The 16607-nt window shown below is 53.8% G+C and overlaps 1 protein-coding gene across 1 annotated transcript in view; it reads left to right on the top strand.

The window, feature by feature from the left end:
• CELSR3 (cadherin EGF LAG seven-pass G-type receptor 3) overlaps positions 1 to 16607 on the top strand; it is a 66535-nt gene that overhangs the window by 44230 nt on the left and 5698 nt on the right. The window contains exons 17-29 of the mRNA XM_054035539.1: positions 1564 to 1658; positions 3660 to 3869; positions 4430 to 4613; positions 5778 to 5927; positions 6704 to 6872; positions 7343 to 7510; positions 8023 to 8149; positions 8529 to 8735; positions 10319 to 10493; positions 11631 to 11743; positions 12189 to 12268; positions 13171 to 13297; positions 16223 to 16342. Coding sequence (XP_053891514.1) covers positions 1564 to 1658; positions 3660 to 3869; positions 4430 to 4613; positions 5778 to 5927; positions 6704 to 6872; positions 7343 to 7510; positions 8023 to 8149; positions 8529 to 8735; positions 10319 to 10493; positions 11631 to 11743; positions 12189 to 12268; positions 13171 to 13297; positions 16223 to 16342 — 1925 coding nt within the window. The remainder of the gene's footprint in view (positions 1 to 1563; positions 1659 to 3659; positions 3870 to 4429; positions 4614 to 5777; positions 5928 to 6703; positions 6873 to 7342; positions 7511 to 8022; positions 8150 to 8528; positions 8736 to 10318; positions 10494 to 11630; positions 11744 to 12188; positions 12269 to 13170; positions 13298 to 16222; positions 16343 to 16607) is intronic.

Genomic DNA, 16607 nt, shown 5'->3' with positions numbered 1-16607 from the left:
TGAGGCTCATTCTTCTGATGAAGGAAGGGCAAGAAGCAGAGAATGGGGAGAGTGGGTCCCCCTTTGCTGGTTGCTTCCACCACTGAGCCCCTTCTGTCTCTGGCCTGGATAGCTGGGTTGATGCTACTGTTGGCAATATGGAGGAGGAGGAGGAGAAGCCTGTAGGGAAAGATAGCGATGATGATGATGAAGGGGCTGGAAGGCTGAATGTGGGAGCTTCTTTGGACCAGGAACTCCTGACCTCTCATCCTGGCTTCCCCACCAACCCGTCTGACCTTGGGCAAGTTGCTTCCCCGCTCTGAGCCTCAGTTTCCTCATCAGTAAAACTGAGATAATGCCATTGACCCAGCTGAGGGTGGGAGGTGCGTTAGTCAGAGTGTGTAGCCCCCTAAGTGCTGAGTTGTTATTTTGCTGGCGCTGCTTCCGTTCTGGACATTGACATGGGCAGTGCTGGTGCCACTCATGGCAACAGTGCATTGTGTGCTTCATATGACAGCTAACTCTATGGGGTGTGATACTGACTGGCATTAATGATGCACTTGCTGATGATGATGATCATTGTGCTGCTTTTGGGATGGATAACGTGGACCCTGCTGGGGGGCTGTTAATGGGGATACTGGTTGTGTGGGTGGTTTTTAAACAGAACTGGTTGATAGTACATATATTATTATTTATATTCCAGGAGCTCCGAGGCTTCAACCAGGATCAGGGCCCTACTGTGCTAGGCTCTGTACATACAGAGTGAGAAATGGTTGCTGCCCAAAGAGCTTATCATTTAAGGACTTGTCTACACAGAGAAAGCTACGAGGATAACTACACTGGCATAACTGTACTGCTGTAGCTATACAGGTGTAACTCCCTGTGTGGACACTCATTCCAGAATGTGTGTGACCACCCGGGGAGATATATGGGTCTAACTAAAACTGTATAATTACACCAGTGTAGTTATACCATACTGACTTCCTCGTGTCAAAAAGTTCTAAGTAGACAAAGGCTGTGAGAGAGAGATGCAGTGTCCCAGCAGGTATTTCAGTGAATGCAAGCACCAGGCCAGGTGGACTGTGATTTGTCAGTCATGTCTTTAATCAGCTGTGGGGGTCAGGTGAGCACTGGGGGAGGTACATACTTGTCTGTCAATATGCAAAGGTGCATAGAACTGAGCCCCAATAACCCCATGAATTACACTGCTTGTTATTTGCTATTCATTATTCCCCTCTCTAAAAGTCTCATCCAGTCAGCTACACCGTGTTACCAATCACATGCTACAAATAGGAAAAACAACCCACAGTCTGATCATGATTTTTCCCAGTTATTGGGTGAATTGTTACGGAAACTGGAACTGTTCACAGATGGACTTGCTAGTGACAACTCCCGGATGAATGTGAGTTGGGTAGTTCAGCTGGCCCCCTCAGCAATCCAGGGCTTTGGTGTTACTTCCCAGTGCTGTTCTGAGTGATACTGACAGCATGGTGGGTTAGCTTTGGGAACGGCACTGTCCTAACCAGCTGGGAAACTGTGTCCCGCATCTCTGAGTTTTGAATCTGCAACGCTCCCTTCTTTCAGGTGCAGCAATTCGCCACTGTGATGAAGAGAAAGGTTGGCTGGAGCCCGATCTCTTCAACTGCACATCGCCTGCCTTCAAGGAGCTCTCAACACTGGTAACTGTCCCCTTTACTCCTCTGCCAGGCTGCAGCTCACTGCGAGGGGGTAGCCCTTGGAAGCTACATTTTCAAAAGAGCTCGGTTCCCATTTAGGCCCCTAAATAAGGACTGGACTTACCACAGTGCTCAGCAGCTACCCTTGTGAGACTCATGGCTGGGCTTTCCACAATGCTCAGCACGCACTGTGCACCCAACATCGGAGCTCTTTCGAAAATCCGGTCCCAATTATGGGGGCTGAGCTCTCGAAAATCCGGCCCTAGAGGGGACCAGAACATGACCCTGCTTCCATCAGGAGCCCCTCTCAATACGTGGATCCTCCAGACCTGCCCTTCCTTGAAATAGGGATTCATTTTAGTTTCATTTGTCAGACTATCACAAGCACAAACTGCCCCGGATGGATAAGTGCATTTATCTACCCAGTATTCGAAGAGAAAGCAGCAATAATCCCAGAGGATCAAATGATTCAGCATCCTCCATTCCATTTCAACAGCAATAAACATTCATGCAGCCGCTCTCTCACCATCCCCAGCGTGTTCATTTTTAGGCCATGTCTACGTGACCACGTATGTCCCTCGGGGTGTGAAAAAACCACCCTCGAGTGACATAAATTACACTCAAGTATCAGAGGGGTAGCCGTGTTAGTCTGAATCTGTAAAAAGCAACAGAGGGTCCTGTGGCACCTTTGAGACTAACAGAAGTATTGGGAGCATAAGCTTTCGTGGGTAAGAACCTCACTTCTTCAGATGCAGTATATAAATTACACTGACAGAAGTGCCGATGTGGACAGCACTATGTCGGTGGGAGAGCTTCCCCTGCCAGCAGAGCTACTGTCGCTCATTGGAGGTGAATTAATTATGTCAACGGGAGTGCTCTCCCATCGGGCGACTACAAGGGACAGCTTCCAGCAGCAAAGCTGCAGCAATACAGCTGCGCCGCTGTAAGCTGTCTAGCGTAGACACAGCCTTAGTTATTGGCTGATCAGTAAGATGAAATGATGAATCTTTAGGTTCCTCTAACAATTTCGTTTCCAGGCATTGGGACAAGTCATTACTGCTGGACTGTTAATTTCAACGCTGAGCCTGTCTTTGAAATTCCTTTGCCCTGCTGGGGAGCTTCCGCTGAAGTTACTTTTTTGTTCACTGTTTTGTCACACAAATGGATAACAACAACAAATCAACCGCTGCTGTTTGCCTGGGGTTCAGCAATGCCGAGCGCCGAGCTCCGCTGCTGCAGAGCTAAGCAGCCTGTAGGTGTAGCAGGGGAGAGTTAAAGGGATGCTCTCAACTGTCAAAATCAAAATTCTCTCTGACTATTGTTTAGTCCACCTCAGTCATGACTAACACTGAAGATTCTTGTAATTAAATGAGATGGGAGAGAAAACATTGTATTAGCTGCTCTTTCCCCCCAGTTTGTTTACTTTGTGCATAGCCCTTTCCCTAGTATAGTCAGTTTCACCTGGTTGTTTGTGTGGATTGTCACACCACAGCAGAGAAGAAAGGAGTGTCTGTTTTAAAACAGGAAAATGCGATGGTAACACCACAGCAAATGCTGTCTGGGCCCCTGGGCAGACGTGGCACCTGAAACCACTTTGATTTGAAACTTCTTTTGGAAGTTGACTAGATTTCAGGCTGAAGGGGTGTCTCTATAACCCTCAGACCCGCTTGCATGGAGTTAAATGACACACACCTGTCATCAGGGGTTTCTTCTCTCCCACGGGAGCAGATTCCTGAGGCACAGTTTGCTGCTCACTCAAGCGACTGTTTGGTCCCAGCGTCTGCCGTTGGCCTTGTGACTGTCCCTAGAGATAATCCTTCCATTGACAGGCTTGCAGAGATGGCCAGCACAGTCCAAGGCAATCTGATCCCCAACCCAGCAGCTGGGTCTGTAGCGCATCGGCATTTCTCCTTGTTACTCCTGGTTTAAAGCTGGGGAGGGAGGGACCAGATTTTAGCTCCACATCGCACTGCTTCATCCCGTCTCCATTCTCTCTGTTGGCAGCTGGAGGGCCTGGAGCGGAACGAGACGGAGCTGAACACCATTGAGGCAAAGAAGCTGGCGCACCGGCTGCGCGCGGTGACGGACCAGATGGAGCGCTACTTCGGCAACGACGTTCACATCACCTACCGCCTGCTGTCCCACCTGATGGAGTTTGAGAGCAAGCAGCACGGCTTTGGCCTGACCGCCACCCAGGACGCCCACTTCAACGAGGTGAGCGCAGTTCCTGTTGGGAGGAGCCCTCCTCCTTACACTTCCCTGCTGAGCAAGGCAGAGCTCATCGGCGCTGCCCCTTGGTCAGCCACAGCACAGCTTCTCTGGGACGAAGGATGCTGCCTTCTCAGCCTCACCAGCCCCACCAGCCTGGGATTGTAGCTCTGAGCCGTGTGGAGCAGAGGTCCTTACCTTCAGGTAGGATGGCTGCAACCTTTGTCATGGCTTGTGAGCCATCAGGGGTGATGCCTGCCCCATCTCATTGCTACTGTGAGTAGCTAAAGGTTGTGAAGCCCACGGCAGGCAGGGGAGAGCCAAGGGGGTGCGACAGAGCAAGGGCCAGTGTGGATTAAGTGAGGGAACCCTTCCCACTACAGCGAAGGGTGAGAGCGTAGGATCGTCTCCCAGTGGTGCGACGCTCAGCTCCGAGAACACCCCGTCCCCCTTCTTTCCTGACTTCCTGCAGCAGGCAGGGAGGTCATGGAGAGAGGAGGCTTAGAAGATTTCAAAGAATGGCCTTTTACCTTCAAGCCCGCTGAAGACTCTCTCTCTGTCTGCAGAACCTGCTGAGGGCAGGCAGCTCGGTGCTGGCCCTAGAGAACCAGGAGCACTGGGACATGCTGCTGCAGAGCGAACACGGCAGCATGGGGCTGATGGAGCAGCTGAGAGAGTACACGGGCACACTCGCCAGCAACATGAAACTCACCTACCTAAATCCCGTTGGCGTGGTAACCCCCAACATCAGTGAGTAGGCAGCAGGCTGGAAGCATTGCCAGGAGGGCGATGGCGCAAGGCATGCAGCTCTGACACCACACCTCAGAGAGTTACAACGGGCACAAATGCTAATCTGAGGCCATGCTCCAGCTGTGATTGTCAGCTGAGGAGGGTGCAGCGGGTCAGCTGTTGGATGGGAGGTCCCCAGAAAAGGCTGGAGTGCTGCAGAAAGTGGTGGTCTTTCCTCTGAGTCAGCTGAGACTTGGGGTGCTGTGCTTCTGGAGGGGATCTAAAGCTGAACTCCCAGCCCCCATCCCTTCGGGTCATGAAAGCTCCCATTGCTCTTTGTGAGAGTCACGGTGTTACCCACTCTGTCCTGGCCAAATCGCAGTGGTAGCAATTCCATTCCAGTTTATTTCCCCAGCAGTGTCAGCTAAAGAAGTTATTCCTCGCTGCCCTGAACACTCCCCGAAGGGAGCCGCAAGCCAGTAGGTGGCTTTGGGATGGTGATTCTACCACAGTAAAGCTGCTGCCTCTCTGTTATTCCCAGTCTTCCATAAATCCTTTAGGAAAGGATCCACTGACCACAACCTTCTACAACTCCTCCTAAGTGCTAACCCTGCAGAAGGGGCCAGCATACCCTTGGCTACCTGCTGTTAACTCACTGAGGGTTTGCCATGGGGTTCTGATGACTAGAAGGCTGACTGGTTCCACTCTCCCCAAACTCCCATGTGGATTTGGGATGTGCATCCATAGGTGGTTCTCTCACATGGAGCTGGGTCTCTCACATGGTCCCATTAGGGAGCATATGTACAGGAGGGCACATGTGCCTTTTATAGTCCCCACATCAAGGCCCAGCAAACTCAGTGAGTGTATTGCTCCTGAAAGTGGGCACAGATAGAGCTAGCGAGTACAGACGGGAGCTGGACATCCTTCTCACTCCCCACAGCATTGCTCCCTCCCTCCGCTTTGCAACTACAGATGTGACTGGGCATTTACAAGTGACTGGGCTGAGCCCATCACACTACACTCCTGACCTCAGGCACATTTGAATGGGTTACTCCAAAGATAGAAGCAAACATGTTAACCCTGGCACGCTGAGCCCATCCCGTTGCAACACTGTCCAACCAGAGTAACGACCCTGCGGCCTGAGCTGTCCCAGGCCCCTGATTCCTCTGTCTCCTCCCCACACAGTGCTCAGCATTGACCGCATGGAGAACAACACCCATGTCCGGCGGCGCTACCCCCGCTACCACAGCAGCCTTTTCCAGGGGCAGGCCATGTGGGACCCACACACCCACGTGGTGCTCCCGCTCTCGGTGCTTACACCCCCTAAAGTGGAAGGTAAGTGACTGGCTTCCCTGAGCTCAAGAGAATGACCATGGTGTACTGGCTGCCTCCCCAGCAGGCTCTGTTGGGCCTCTCTTCATGCCCTGCACCGTATTCAGTACCATCTGCCCAAGGGACAAGCACTGCATGCAGGGTAGCGGGTGGGGGGACATGCAACTGCCAGAACCCCAGCCTGGGCAGTCTCCTGGGTCAGTCAGAGATTCCTCTGCCCCAGGACCTCAGAGACCAACTGTATGTCTTACCCAAAAGGCTCCTGGCATCTTTTTCGGGCCGAGAGGAGAGAGCCCCTCACTTCCTGGGCTGGGAGGGAGCATCCCATTGGTGCTGTGACCTCCGGGCCCGCAGGAGCTGGGAGCCTGCTGTGCCCTTGCAGGGAGTGTCTGGAATTGCTTCCTGGCGATCTCTGGGAATAGCACCGAGTGCTGGCCTCGGGAGGCCCTCTCTGGCCTTGGTGGGGAGGCTGCCATGATGCAGGGACCCTGCAGGCGGTATCCATGTCTTAGATGCCTCCCATAATGGCCATGGACCTCTCTGGGCTCCTCACTGCAGCCCCAGCAAAGATGAATGGGACTTTGCACAACTTCCTTCCCAAGAGACACTGCTGTGTCCCTTATGTAGTGCCCAGCACTGGTATGTGACTCATGAGCCATGGCCACGGAGATGGTCAGTGGCACCAGGCATTTCCTTCCCCCTGGCTCTATGCTCTGCCTCAGAACAAGACAAGACACCGTTGTTACAGGCCCCTTTTCTGACCCAAGCTCTGCCCACAGCAGCCCCCACGCCCATAAGCAGGGAAGGGAACAACACAGTGGAGAGCTCCTCCCCAAAGCTGACCCTCCCGGAGCCCGAGCCTGTCGTCACCATCCTCATCCTCATCATCTACCGCACCTTGGGGGGGCTGCTGCCAGCTCGCTACCAGGTGGATCGCCGCAGTCTCAGGTACTGGCCGCTACATGTTTGTCACCCTGCTGGGACATGCGCTCTCTACAGAGAAGGCGGCAAGCAACTGGGTACTGCCAGCCATGCAGGGTCTGGGGTGCAGGGCTTTTCAGCATTCCAGCCTGGCTCATCTGACTGCTGCCTGGTGGCCTGTGTGGAGGCTGGGGGCTCTGTTCAAAGCTGGTATCTGCAACACTGAAACCACTCTCACAACTGGTCCTGCTTGGCCCTGTGTTGGCAGCCTTCTAAAAGGCCAAGGCCTAGATGGACCACAGAGGATGAACTGCTCTCTCCCCATGGCCTAAGGCAGGGCTGAGGCTGGGTGGGCAGCGTGCAGCCTGTCTTGTGGAGGCGGATGTGTTTCAGGCTGTCAGTCCAGCCCTTGTCAGCCCCCTGGCATTCTCTGACAAGGGTCTGACCGGTTGGGCGGCTGATGGGCTCAGTGACGAGACCCTTGTCAACTCTTGCAGACTGCCCAAGAACCCCGTCATGAACTCCCCCATAGTGAGCGTGTCCGTGTTCAGCAACCACACCTTCGTCCAGGGCACTCTGGACACGCCCCTGGTGCTGGAGTTCCGCCTGCTGGAGACGGCCAACCGGAGCAAGCCCCTCTGTGTCCAGTGGAATCATTCCAGCCAGTAAGTGCCCAGCCTGTCTGCGCCACGCTCCAGGCCAAGATTCTCACTAGCCCCGGGGCCATTCCCTGCTACTGCTTTCAAGAGGTTTAGTAAAAGAAACTGGAGACATTAACTAGTTCCCTGACTCTCCTGAACTGACCTTGCTGCTGTGTGCTGGGGCGGAACTCTGTCACATAGCCCCCTTGCTAGGGAGAGGTGGGAGATCACCAGGGAGGGTGGAACTGGCCCACCAAGGTGCTGCCTTCTGGCACATTGCACTGTCCCTACTGCAGAGGGCAGAGGTCACCAACTTCAGGCAGCATTGAGTAGATGCTTCAACATCTGAACATGGAAACATCCTGTTACGTCCTGCCACCTTAGGAGGAGTAGAGAACTCTCCAGGCAGCCAAAGGACCTCTGATCAGGTTGATGCTCCTCACCTATGCACCCCCGGACCCCCAGGGCCTGACAGAAGATGTGATTTTTGAAGGCCTATTCCTTTGAGATTGCTCTGTGTTCTCTTGCGGCTGCAGGACTGACCCTTCCGGCTTCTGGACAGCAAGGGACTGTGATCTTGTGTTCAGAAACACCACGCATGTGCGCTGCCAGTGTTCCCAGTTTGGCACCTTTGGGGTGCTGATGGATAGCTCCCACCGAGAGGTAACCTTACCTCTGCAGAGGCGGGAGGAAGGGGAGGAAGGAGCGGGAAGGCTGGGGGGAGGGGAGGCCGGAAGCACCAGTGGTGAAAACCGGAACAAGAGGATGTATTTCCATGAGGTTATTCTGGGCACACCGTGGACAAGTAGCAGAACGGAGCAGCCCCTGATGTGGTGGGGACCATGATCTAAACGCACCAGAACGTTCAGGGTAGAACTCTGGGTTACACAGGTGCAGACAGTGCCCACTGCAGAAATGTAGCAGAAAATCCAAGGCTGCTTCTCCCATCTAATTCCCAGCCAGAGGGAGAGACCTTTGAAGCCGACACATGCTCATGCTTTCTTGCCTGATTCTGCCTTTTGTCTTTGGTTTCCATTTGCAGCAGCTGGAGGGTGACCTGGAGACCCTGGCCATTGTCACCTATTCCTTGGTTTCTCTTTCTCTCGTGGCCTTGCTGCTGACCTTCTCCTTCCTGACCTGTCTGAAAGGCCTCAAGTCCAACACCCGGGGCATCCACTCCAACATATCTGTCACCCTCTTCTTCTCCGAGCTGCTCTTCCTCTTGGGAATCAACCGCACTGAAAATCAGGTAAGGGGAGGAGGAAACAGTCCTGAGTGCAGCTGGGTGGGATGGCGTCATAGAATCATAGAATATCAGAGTTGAAAGGACCTCAGGAGGTCATCTAGTCCAACCCCCTACTCAAAGCAGGACCAATCCCCAACTAAATCATCCCAGCCAGGGCTTTGTCAAGCCTGACCTTAAAAACTTCTAAGGAAGGAGATTCCACCACCTCCCTAGGTAACCCATTCCAGTGCTTCACCACCCTCCTCGTGAAAAAGTTTTTCCTAATATCCAACCTAAACCTCCCCCACTGCAACTTGAGACCGTTACTCCTTGTTCTATCATCTGGTACCACTGAGAACAGTCTAGACCCATCCTCTTTGGAACCCCCTTTCAGGTAATTGAAAGCAGCTATCAAATCCCCCCTCATTCTTCTCTTCTGCAGCCTAAACAATCCCAGTTCCCTCAGCCTCTCCTCATAAGTCATGTGCTCCAGACCCCTAATCATTTTTGTTGCCCTCCGCTGGACTCTTTCCAATTTTTCCACATCCTTCTTGTAGTGTGGGGCCCAAAACTGGACACAGTATTCCAGACTGGACACAGTACTCCAGTCATCAGACTGGGAGAGACCTAGAGGGTAGGAAGGAGGCCCAGGAGAACAGAACTGTTGGGTGAATGCAGCAGGAGTGTAAATGCTTTGCTAGTTTAGTCTCCAGTGTTTCATATTTGACCTAGTTTGAATGGTGGCCCTATAAGTATTGTATAAAGCAACCTGAGCGCTGGAATCATCCTGCAGGATGCAACCTCCCAGGTTCATTGGGATGCATAGGGGAAGAGTGAGAGATTCCCCCAGGGAGGAATCTTCCCCCTAAATTCTCTTTTCGATGTAATCCAATCTTTTCTTTCTAGGTTTCATACCATGCTCCTCACCATGGAATCCCCGCCCCTTTTAGGGCCCTGGCACCAGCCATAGCGTTGGGTCGTGGTGCCAACTCTCAGACACAGGGCAGTTGGTTGCGACTTAGGACAGGCTGTTGCTAATCAGGAGAGGCCCATGTCTGATGGGATGATGAGCTCTCAGTCCTGGAGGCTGTAGTGTATCCAGCTCAGAAGTGAGGTGACTACTGGAGAGTCTCCTGTAGCACCAAGGGAACAGCTTCTGCATCTGAGCTAGGTCTTTGGTTCAAGGCCCAGAAGTGACAGAGTGTTCCCCACATCCCTGAAGAACAGAAGGCATCACTCAAACCACCTACCCAATGGATATCGACATGTGTGTCGGAGAGGGACATGAGCAGGGTTATGAGGCTGCTTGGTTCGGATGTGGGCTCTTTGGGGTGGGTCATTCCAGGGTTTATTACTGACTGTGGACCCAGACTTCTAGCCCCTTTCTAGGAGGTTGGGAATCAGCAGCTTAGGTCAGGGGCATGCAACAGAGGTACAGGACTCCCACAAGCCAGCTCCCTGCCGTGTGTCGAGCAGAATGGGGATGTCAGAAATGCTCTGGGAGTGACTCTGCTGCAGCAAGGGAGATTGCCAGGCAAGGGAGGGCCTTTCCCCTTCCCCAGCTGCAGGGGCTGTCCACTCTTTGAGTGGTGATTTGCTCCTTTCAGTTCCTCTGCACTGTGATTGCCATCCTGCTGCACTACTTCTTCCTCTCCACCTTCGCCTGGCTCTTCGTGCAGGGCCTCCACATCTATCGCATGCAGACCGAAGCCCGCAACATCAACTTCGGAGCCATGAGGTTCTATTATGCCATTGGCTGGGGGGTGTCTGCCATCATCACCGGTAGGTACCGCACGCTGGGCAAAGGTGCTTGGGAAGACAGGTCCCCGCTCTGAGGGAGGGAGGAAATGGATAAAGCTTGCTACAACATGGAAACTGCTTGGCCTTGGGTGATGCCAAAGGCATTGGCCTCAGAAACCCCCTTTGGTCAATGCCAGCTGCTGAAGGAACAGTGCATGGGCCTCAGAGCTTGTCTCCTTTCTGATTCCATGAGCATTGTCCAGCCTGAGTGTCTGGTGGGGGAACGGGTGTGGAGGGGATGTATGTGCATATCTGTGGGCATCCATATTTGCCACTGTGTGTGTGTTTGTGCTGTATGGGTCTAGCTAGGAGCAACACCGCCGACAGATTCTAGACCATGGAGATATAGTCAGTGAGCTACAATATGGTGCAGGAGTTATCTAGACACAAGGCAGTGATGAAGACACTATGCATTTATACCACTCCTAGTGTTTGACATGGTAGATACCACAGCAGAGGGTGCACTGTAGTTTTCTGCTGTGAAATGTCCGTGGGGCCTAGAGGCCAGGGTCTGACTCTTTCAGAAGAACCTACAAGGCTTCTCACCCTTTTTGGCCTGATGGCCATGAAGCTCCTGCCCTTCTAGGAGTCATAGCATGAGATGCAAATGTTCTTTGGCAATTCATCTCGATCCATTTCCCAAGGTTCATCACCACTGGGGGCATGTGTTCCTGGCAGCAAATGCCCTGCTGTGAGGCTCTGCTGAGGTGGACATCTCGAGGCATAGGACACAGACCTCACAAAGCAGGAGAGACAGCTTAGCCATTGCTAGATATTTCCATTGCTATGGCAACTTGGCCAGAGGCACTGGCAGGAACCGAGGGGAAGGAGGAGCACTGGACGGGGAGTAAGTAGACATGGGTTCTGTCCCTGGTTCTGCCCCAGCTCTCTGTTACGGCCTGGGGCAAGTCATTTCTCCTCTGTACCGCAGTCTTCCCCATCTGTAAATGAGGACAATGATACTGCTCTCCAAGGAGCGTTTTGAGGCTGCATTGACCAATGTTTGGTCTCTGCTTTGAGATCCTCTGGTGGAAGAGGCCATAGTGGAAGTGCAAAGTGACCCCACTGTCTCCTAGGTGGCTGTGTCATGGAATTGACCTTTCCCTTTTCTCCCCCCAGGACTGGCCGTTGGCTTGGACCCAGAGGGCTATGGGAACCCAGATTTCTGCTGGATTTCTATCCACGATAAGCTGGTCTGGAGCTTTGCAGGCCCCATTACTGTCGTCATTGTGGTAAACTCCTCTCGTGTTTATATTGTGTCCCGGCCCACCCCCCATGTCCTCTCCTTCTTTGTACTCCATGTGTCTGCTGCCCTTGCCTTCTGCTTACCTTCCCCTGGTTTATGATGCCTCTTCCTCTTCTCATTGCTTTCCCTCCTCCATTTATATTTCCTCTATCCCTTGAGCTTTGCTCCTTTCTCCTGTGCTCTCTTCCTCCCCCGGGGCTTCCTTTCTTGTCACACATCCCCAAGCCCAGGCAGCAGTATGTAGCCCAGAGAAGTGGGCCTTGTGTAGAGCAGACACAGGAGGAGGTGGATGAGCCCGGGTCTGCACAGAGTTCAGCTTCCCAGGTACAGGAGCTTGTGGAGGCACATGATCGAGACGGCAGGACTGGAGAGAGAGAGAGCCTCAGTGTAGAAGCAGCAGAGCAGCTTCTAACCACTCTCTGTGCTTTCAGATGAACGGGGTGATGTTCCTGCTGGTGGCCAAGATGTCATGTTCCCCAGGCCAGAAGGAGACCAAGAAGAAATCAGTTCTGTGAGTATTGATTGGCCAGGATCCCAGTGGAGAGTCTGCTGCTCTGATCCCTGGCACAAGTATCTGAACTTCTCTCCCTTCCCCACAAGCCATCCCCTTCTCCATCACTGTCAAAATCTGCCTGGCCTCCCTGTTGCCCGGATTCAGCCTTGAAGTTGCCTTCCACTTCTGCTTCTGTTGCCAATATCAGTCGCTTCTGTAACATCCGTCCTTTCCTCTTATCCCCACTCCCACAGGCTCTTCCTGTCAGGCCCCCACATCTCACCTTATTCCTCTCCAGTCTGTCCATCTGCCCTCTGCTGAAAGGTGCTTCCTCTCCCATTGCTTTGCCCATGTAAGTCCCCTGCTCAAACCCTATCACTGGCTCCCCTGCAGCTGCCATTTCCATTCCTGCTTCCTGTCCTTGTATCCAGGGCTCTGTTCCCGCCTCCATCTCAGTGCTTGTTTCTCTTTCTCCCACTCTTCCCAGCCCTTCTAAATGCCCCTTTTGCATCTTCTCCGCTCGTGCCTTCACTGCTTTCTTCCAAGCCGTCCTTTAAGGCTCCCCTGAGCCCAACTGGTCACCCTGGGGATACTGTGTCTGACTGTCTTGTCTGTCTCATCCAGAAGAGAAGTTCCTTGGGGCTGGGGCTGTGTCTTCCTACGTGCTTTGTCAGTACTCAGCTCGTAGTGATCTGTCCAGACTGGGTGTGGGCCCACGAGCTGGAGACGTGCTGCAGGGAGTGTATTGTCCCACTACGGTGCTGGCGCGTGGTGTGGGGAGTTGATGGCTCAGGACAGGAGTGTACTTCCCCTCTGTCTCTGTCTCTGAGTGATAGGCTGTAGATTAACAAGAGATTCTAACCTCTGCGTCCCTGTCTTTGTGTGTGTATCTGTCTGTCTCGCTCTCTCTCTCTCTCCAGCATGACGCTGCGAAGCTCCTTTGTTCTGCTTCTAGTTATTAGCACTACCTGGCTCTTTGGCCTCTTGGCTGTCAACAACAGTGTCCTGGCTTTCCACTACCTCCACACTGTCCTCTGCAGTCTCCAGGTAACTCTCCATCCAGCCTGCCTGTCAGGAGGCCAAGCAGGAGCTCTGCCCTTCCCCTCAGGGGAGCATCTCTCACTGGTGCCTTTGGACAAGGAACAGTGATGGGAAAATTTAAACAATGGAAAGGCAGGTTAAAGGGAAACCAGACAGAAAAGACAGACAAGAGGAGGGCAGGAAAGATGGGAAACAGTGAGCTGGGGTCTGGTGGCACCCACTCTGCAGCATTCCCCTGTGCTTCCTCCAGCTCCTCCATGCTACCCTCTCCAGCCCCCCTGTGCTCAGCTCCATGGCCCAGCCCGGTTCTGGAGCCTTCCTGGAGCTCCCTGCTCTCCAGCTCCCCCGTGCTCAGCTCTATGGCCCAGCCCGGCCCTGGAGCCTTCCTGGAGCTCCCTGCTCTCCAGCTCCCCTGTGCTCAGCTCTATGGCCCAGCCCGGCCCTGGAGCCTTCCTGGAGCTCCCTGCTCTCCAGCTCCCCTGTGCTCAGCTCTATGGCCCAGCCCGGCCCTGGAGCCTTCCTGGAGCTCCCTGCTCTCCAGCTCCCCTGTGCTCACCTCTATGGCCCAGCCCGGCCCTGGAGCTCCCCTGCTCTCCAGCTCCCACGTGCATTCCTCCCCAGCTCAGACCTGCCTTGCAGTACTACAGCAGCTCCCATGTTTTATTCTTTCCACTTCAAGCACTGCTGTACACTGAGCTTTTACTCAGCAAGCAGGTTTATCTTAGGAAAGCAACACAAAACAGATTCTTCCAAACATCTCAAATCCCCACCTGCTGATGGGCTCTGCCACTCACACACATCTGCATGCGCACACTCTGACTACACCTGCTGATGGGCTCTGCCACTCACACGCATGTGCATGCACACACACACACTGACACACCTTCTGATGGGCTCTGCCACTCACACGCATGTGCATGTGCACACACTGACTACACCTGCTGATGGGCTCTGCCACTCACCTGCATGTGCATGCACACACACACACACACTGATACACCTTCTGATGGGCTCTGCCACTCACACGCATGTGCATGCACACACACACTGACACACCTTCTGATGGGCTTGCTCTCTCTCGTGTGCACACACACACACTAGCTGTTCATTCCTCTCTGGTATGCATGGCACAGAGACAAGCTGAGGTTGGTGCACACTTCAAACACATGGCAGACACTAACCCCTCAGCGCCTCGAGCTTCCCCCTGGCCAGTCACCCTGTGGGTTTGGCTCTCAAGAGCTGTCCCACCGAGCCTCCCTTCGTTAAGAGCATTGCACAGACAGAGGTGTTCCCTTAGAGCAGCTGCCCTCCAGCAGTGACTGTGCCCTTCCGTTCGGTCACTCTCCTTCTCTGTTCATTGATCCGCCGGACATTCTGGCTTCCTTTAGCTAAAGCCCTGTGCTGGCCCTGGAGCTCCTGATTTCAGGCACCCTCCTGCTGCTCCGCTCACTCATGAGCTCACTGCTCCCTCTAGTGGTCATTGTCCATGTTTGCCTTCTAATTCTGTAGCCTAGCTCAGTGGTTTTCAACCTTATTTTATTTGTGGACCCCTAAAAAATGTCGAATGGAGGTGAGGACCCCTTTGGAAATCTCAGACCGTCTGTGAACCCCCAGGGGTCTGCAGACCACAGGTTGAAAACCACTGTTCTATGGTAATGACCACCTTTCATGGACCCCTTAGACATAGGCTAAAACCACTGCTGTAGAGGAACAGAGACCTGCTGCACCAAGAAGAGACTTCAGTTGTAAGCCCAAATGAGTTGGTTATGATGATTTAATGATGTCCATTCTGAGGCAGCCCTGCTCTGGGACAATAATGACCATCTTCAGAGGAGTTTTCTGCTGTCATAAAATGGAGCAGCAAAGAGTTGGGCCTGTGTTTGAAGTGGATGCACAAGGGCTGCTGGGAACTGCATGCAGGCGAAATCTAACAGTCACCAGCGCCCACTGTTGGAGCTACCCCTTCCCCCATCCTAAGCTTTCTCTGTATAGCCAGTTATCCCCCATCACCTCCAAAGCCAAGGCCTGCTAAGCTCCTCGCTGTCACTGTGACACTGGCACCGCTGTCAGGGCCTTCAGACTGCTCCCTAGTCACTGCACAGCACAGAATCAGAGCTGCCCAGACAACCCCAGGTTCAGTTTTCCTCTTCCACTTACCCCATCACCCTTGGGCAGCCACTCTCCTCTCTCCCCACCCATGCCACTGGGCCCAGGAGCTTGCAGCAAGCAGGCCCTCCTTGTAAGTCTCTGGTGGCCCAGAGAGCAGCTAGTCCAATCTTGTGAGACCAAGCTCCTAGCACTGAGTCATTGTGCTGGCTGGAGCCTATTCATGTTAGTAACTGTCTGTAGCCCAAAGCTCTGTCAGTCTCCAGCAATTCTACCCCAGAGCAGACACGCTGGTTCCTGGGGGAAGAAACTGGTTCAACCACTGCTGGGCCTCATGCATCAGGTGGGATAGCATGGCAGGCACTTGTTCCCCTCCCCTTCCCCCAGAGACCCACAATGAATTTGGCCAGCAGGAAGCACTCTCCAAGGGGCAGCCGCTTGTCCCTTCCTCTTCTAGAGGCTAATGGAGTCATGAGTCTGGTGAGCACAGAAATGCCTCCACTCTGTGGCCCTGCTGCCCTATCAGGGGTCTAGATGCAGCACTCTGCACTATGCTGGAGGCCCAGGTGCAGTGCCAGGCAGTGCAATTGAGGAGAGCTGTCTGACTCCATTAGCACACTCCCGAATGGTCACTGAAACACAAGTAGCTGGATGCAGTGCCAGGCAATGCGATCGAGGAGAGCTGACTGACTCTGTTAGCACACTCCCAAATGGCCGAAGCCAGCCTTCAGCATTGCCCCATTGCCAGGAAGAGTGGAAGTGTGGGCTCCCGGCTATGCTGCCCTCCCGACTCAGGATCACAGCCTTTCTTCCCCTCCCTCACAGGGCCTGGCCGTGTTGGTTCTGTTCTGCATCCTGAATGAAGAGGTGCAGGAGGCCTGGAAACTGGCCTGTCTTGGCAAGAAGAGTCAGGGCGAGGAGGCAGCTAGATCTGCGCAGGTGGGTGTAGAAGGGCACTGCCCCAGTGAGTGAGCCCAAAGACAAGAGCCTTCTCCGTCCCTGAGCCTGCACTCTGCCTGGGAGGGAATCCCTCCCTGGGCCCACCCCAGTGGCATAGCCAGGATCTAAGAGCAGGGGGAGCAAACATAAAAAAGGCGCCGCCCCCTTGGCTCCTCCTCTGGCCATGCCCCCCTTGGCTCCTCCTCCAGCTGCTCCGTGCCCCCCTCCTCCCCCAAGCTGACTCCTCCGGCTGTGTCACCCCCCGCCCCCA

Source organism: Malaclemys terrapin, chromosome 7 (genome assembly GCF_027887155.1).
Source record: "Malaclemys terrapin pileata isolate rMalTer1 chromosome 7, rMalTer1.hap1, whole genome shotgun sequence".
Classification (NCBI taxonomy): domain Eukaryota; kingdom Metazoa; phylum Chordata; order Testudines; family Emydidae; genus Malaclemys; species Malaclemys terrapin.
This window is presented reverse-complemented; position numbering and strand designations above follow the sequence as displayed.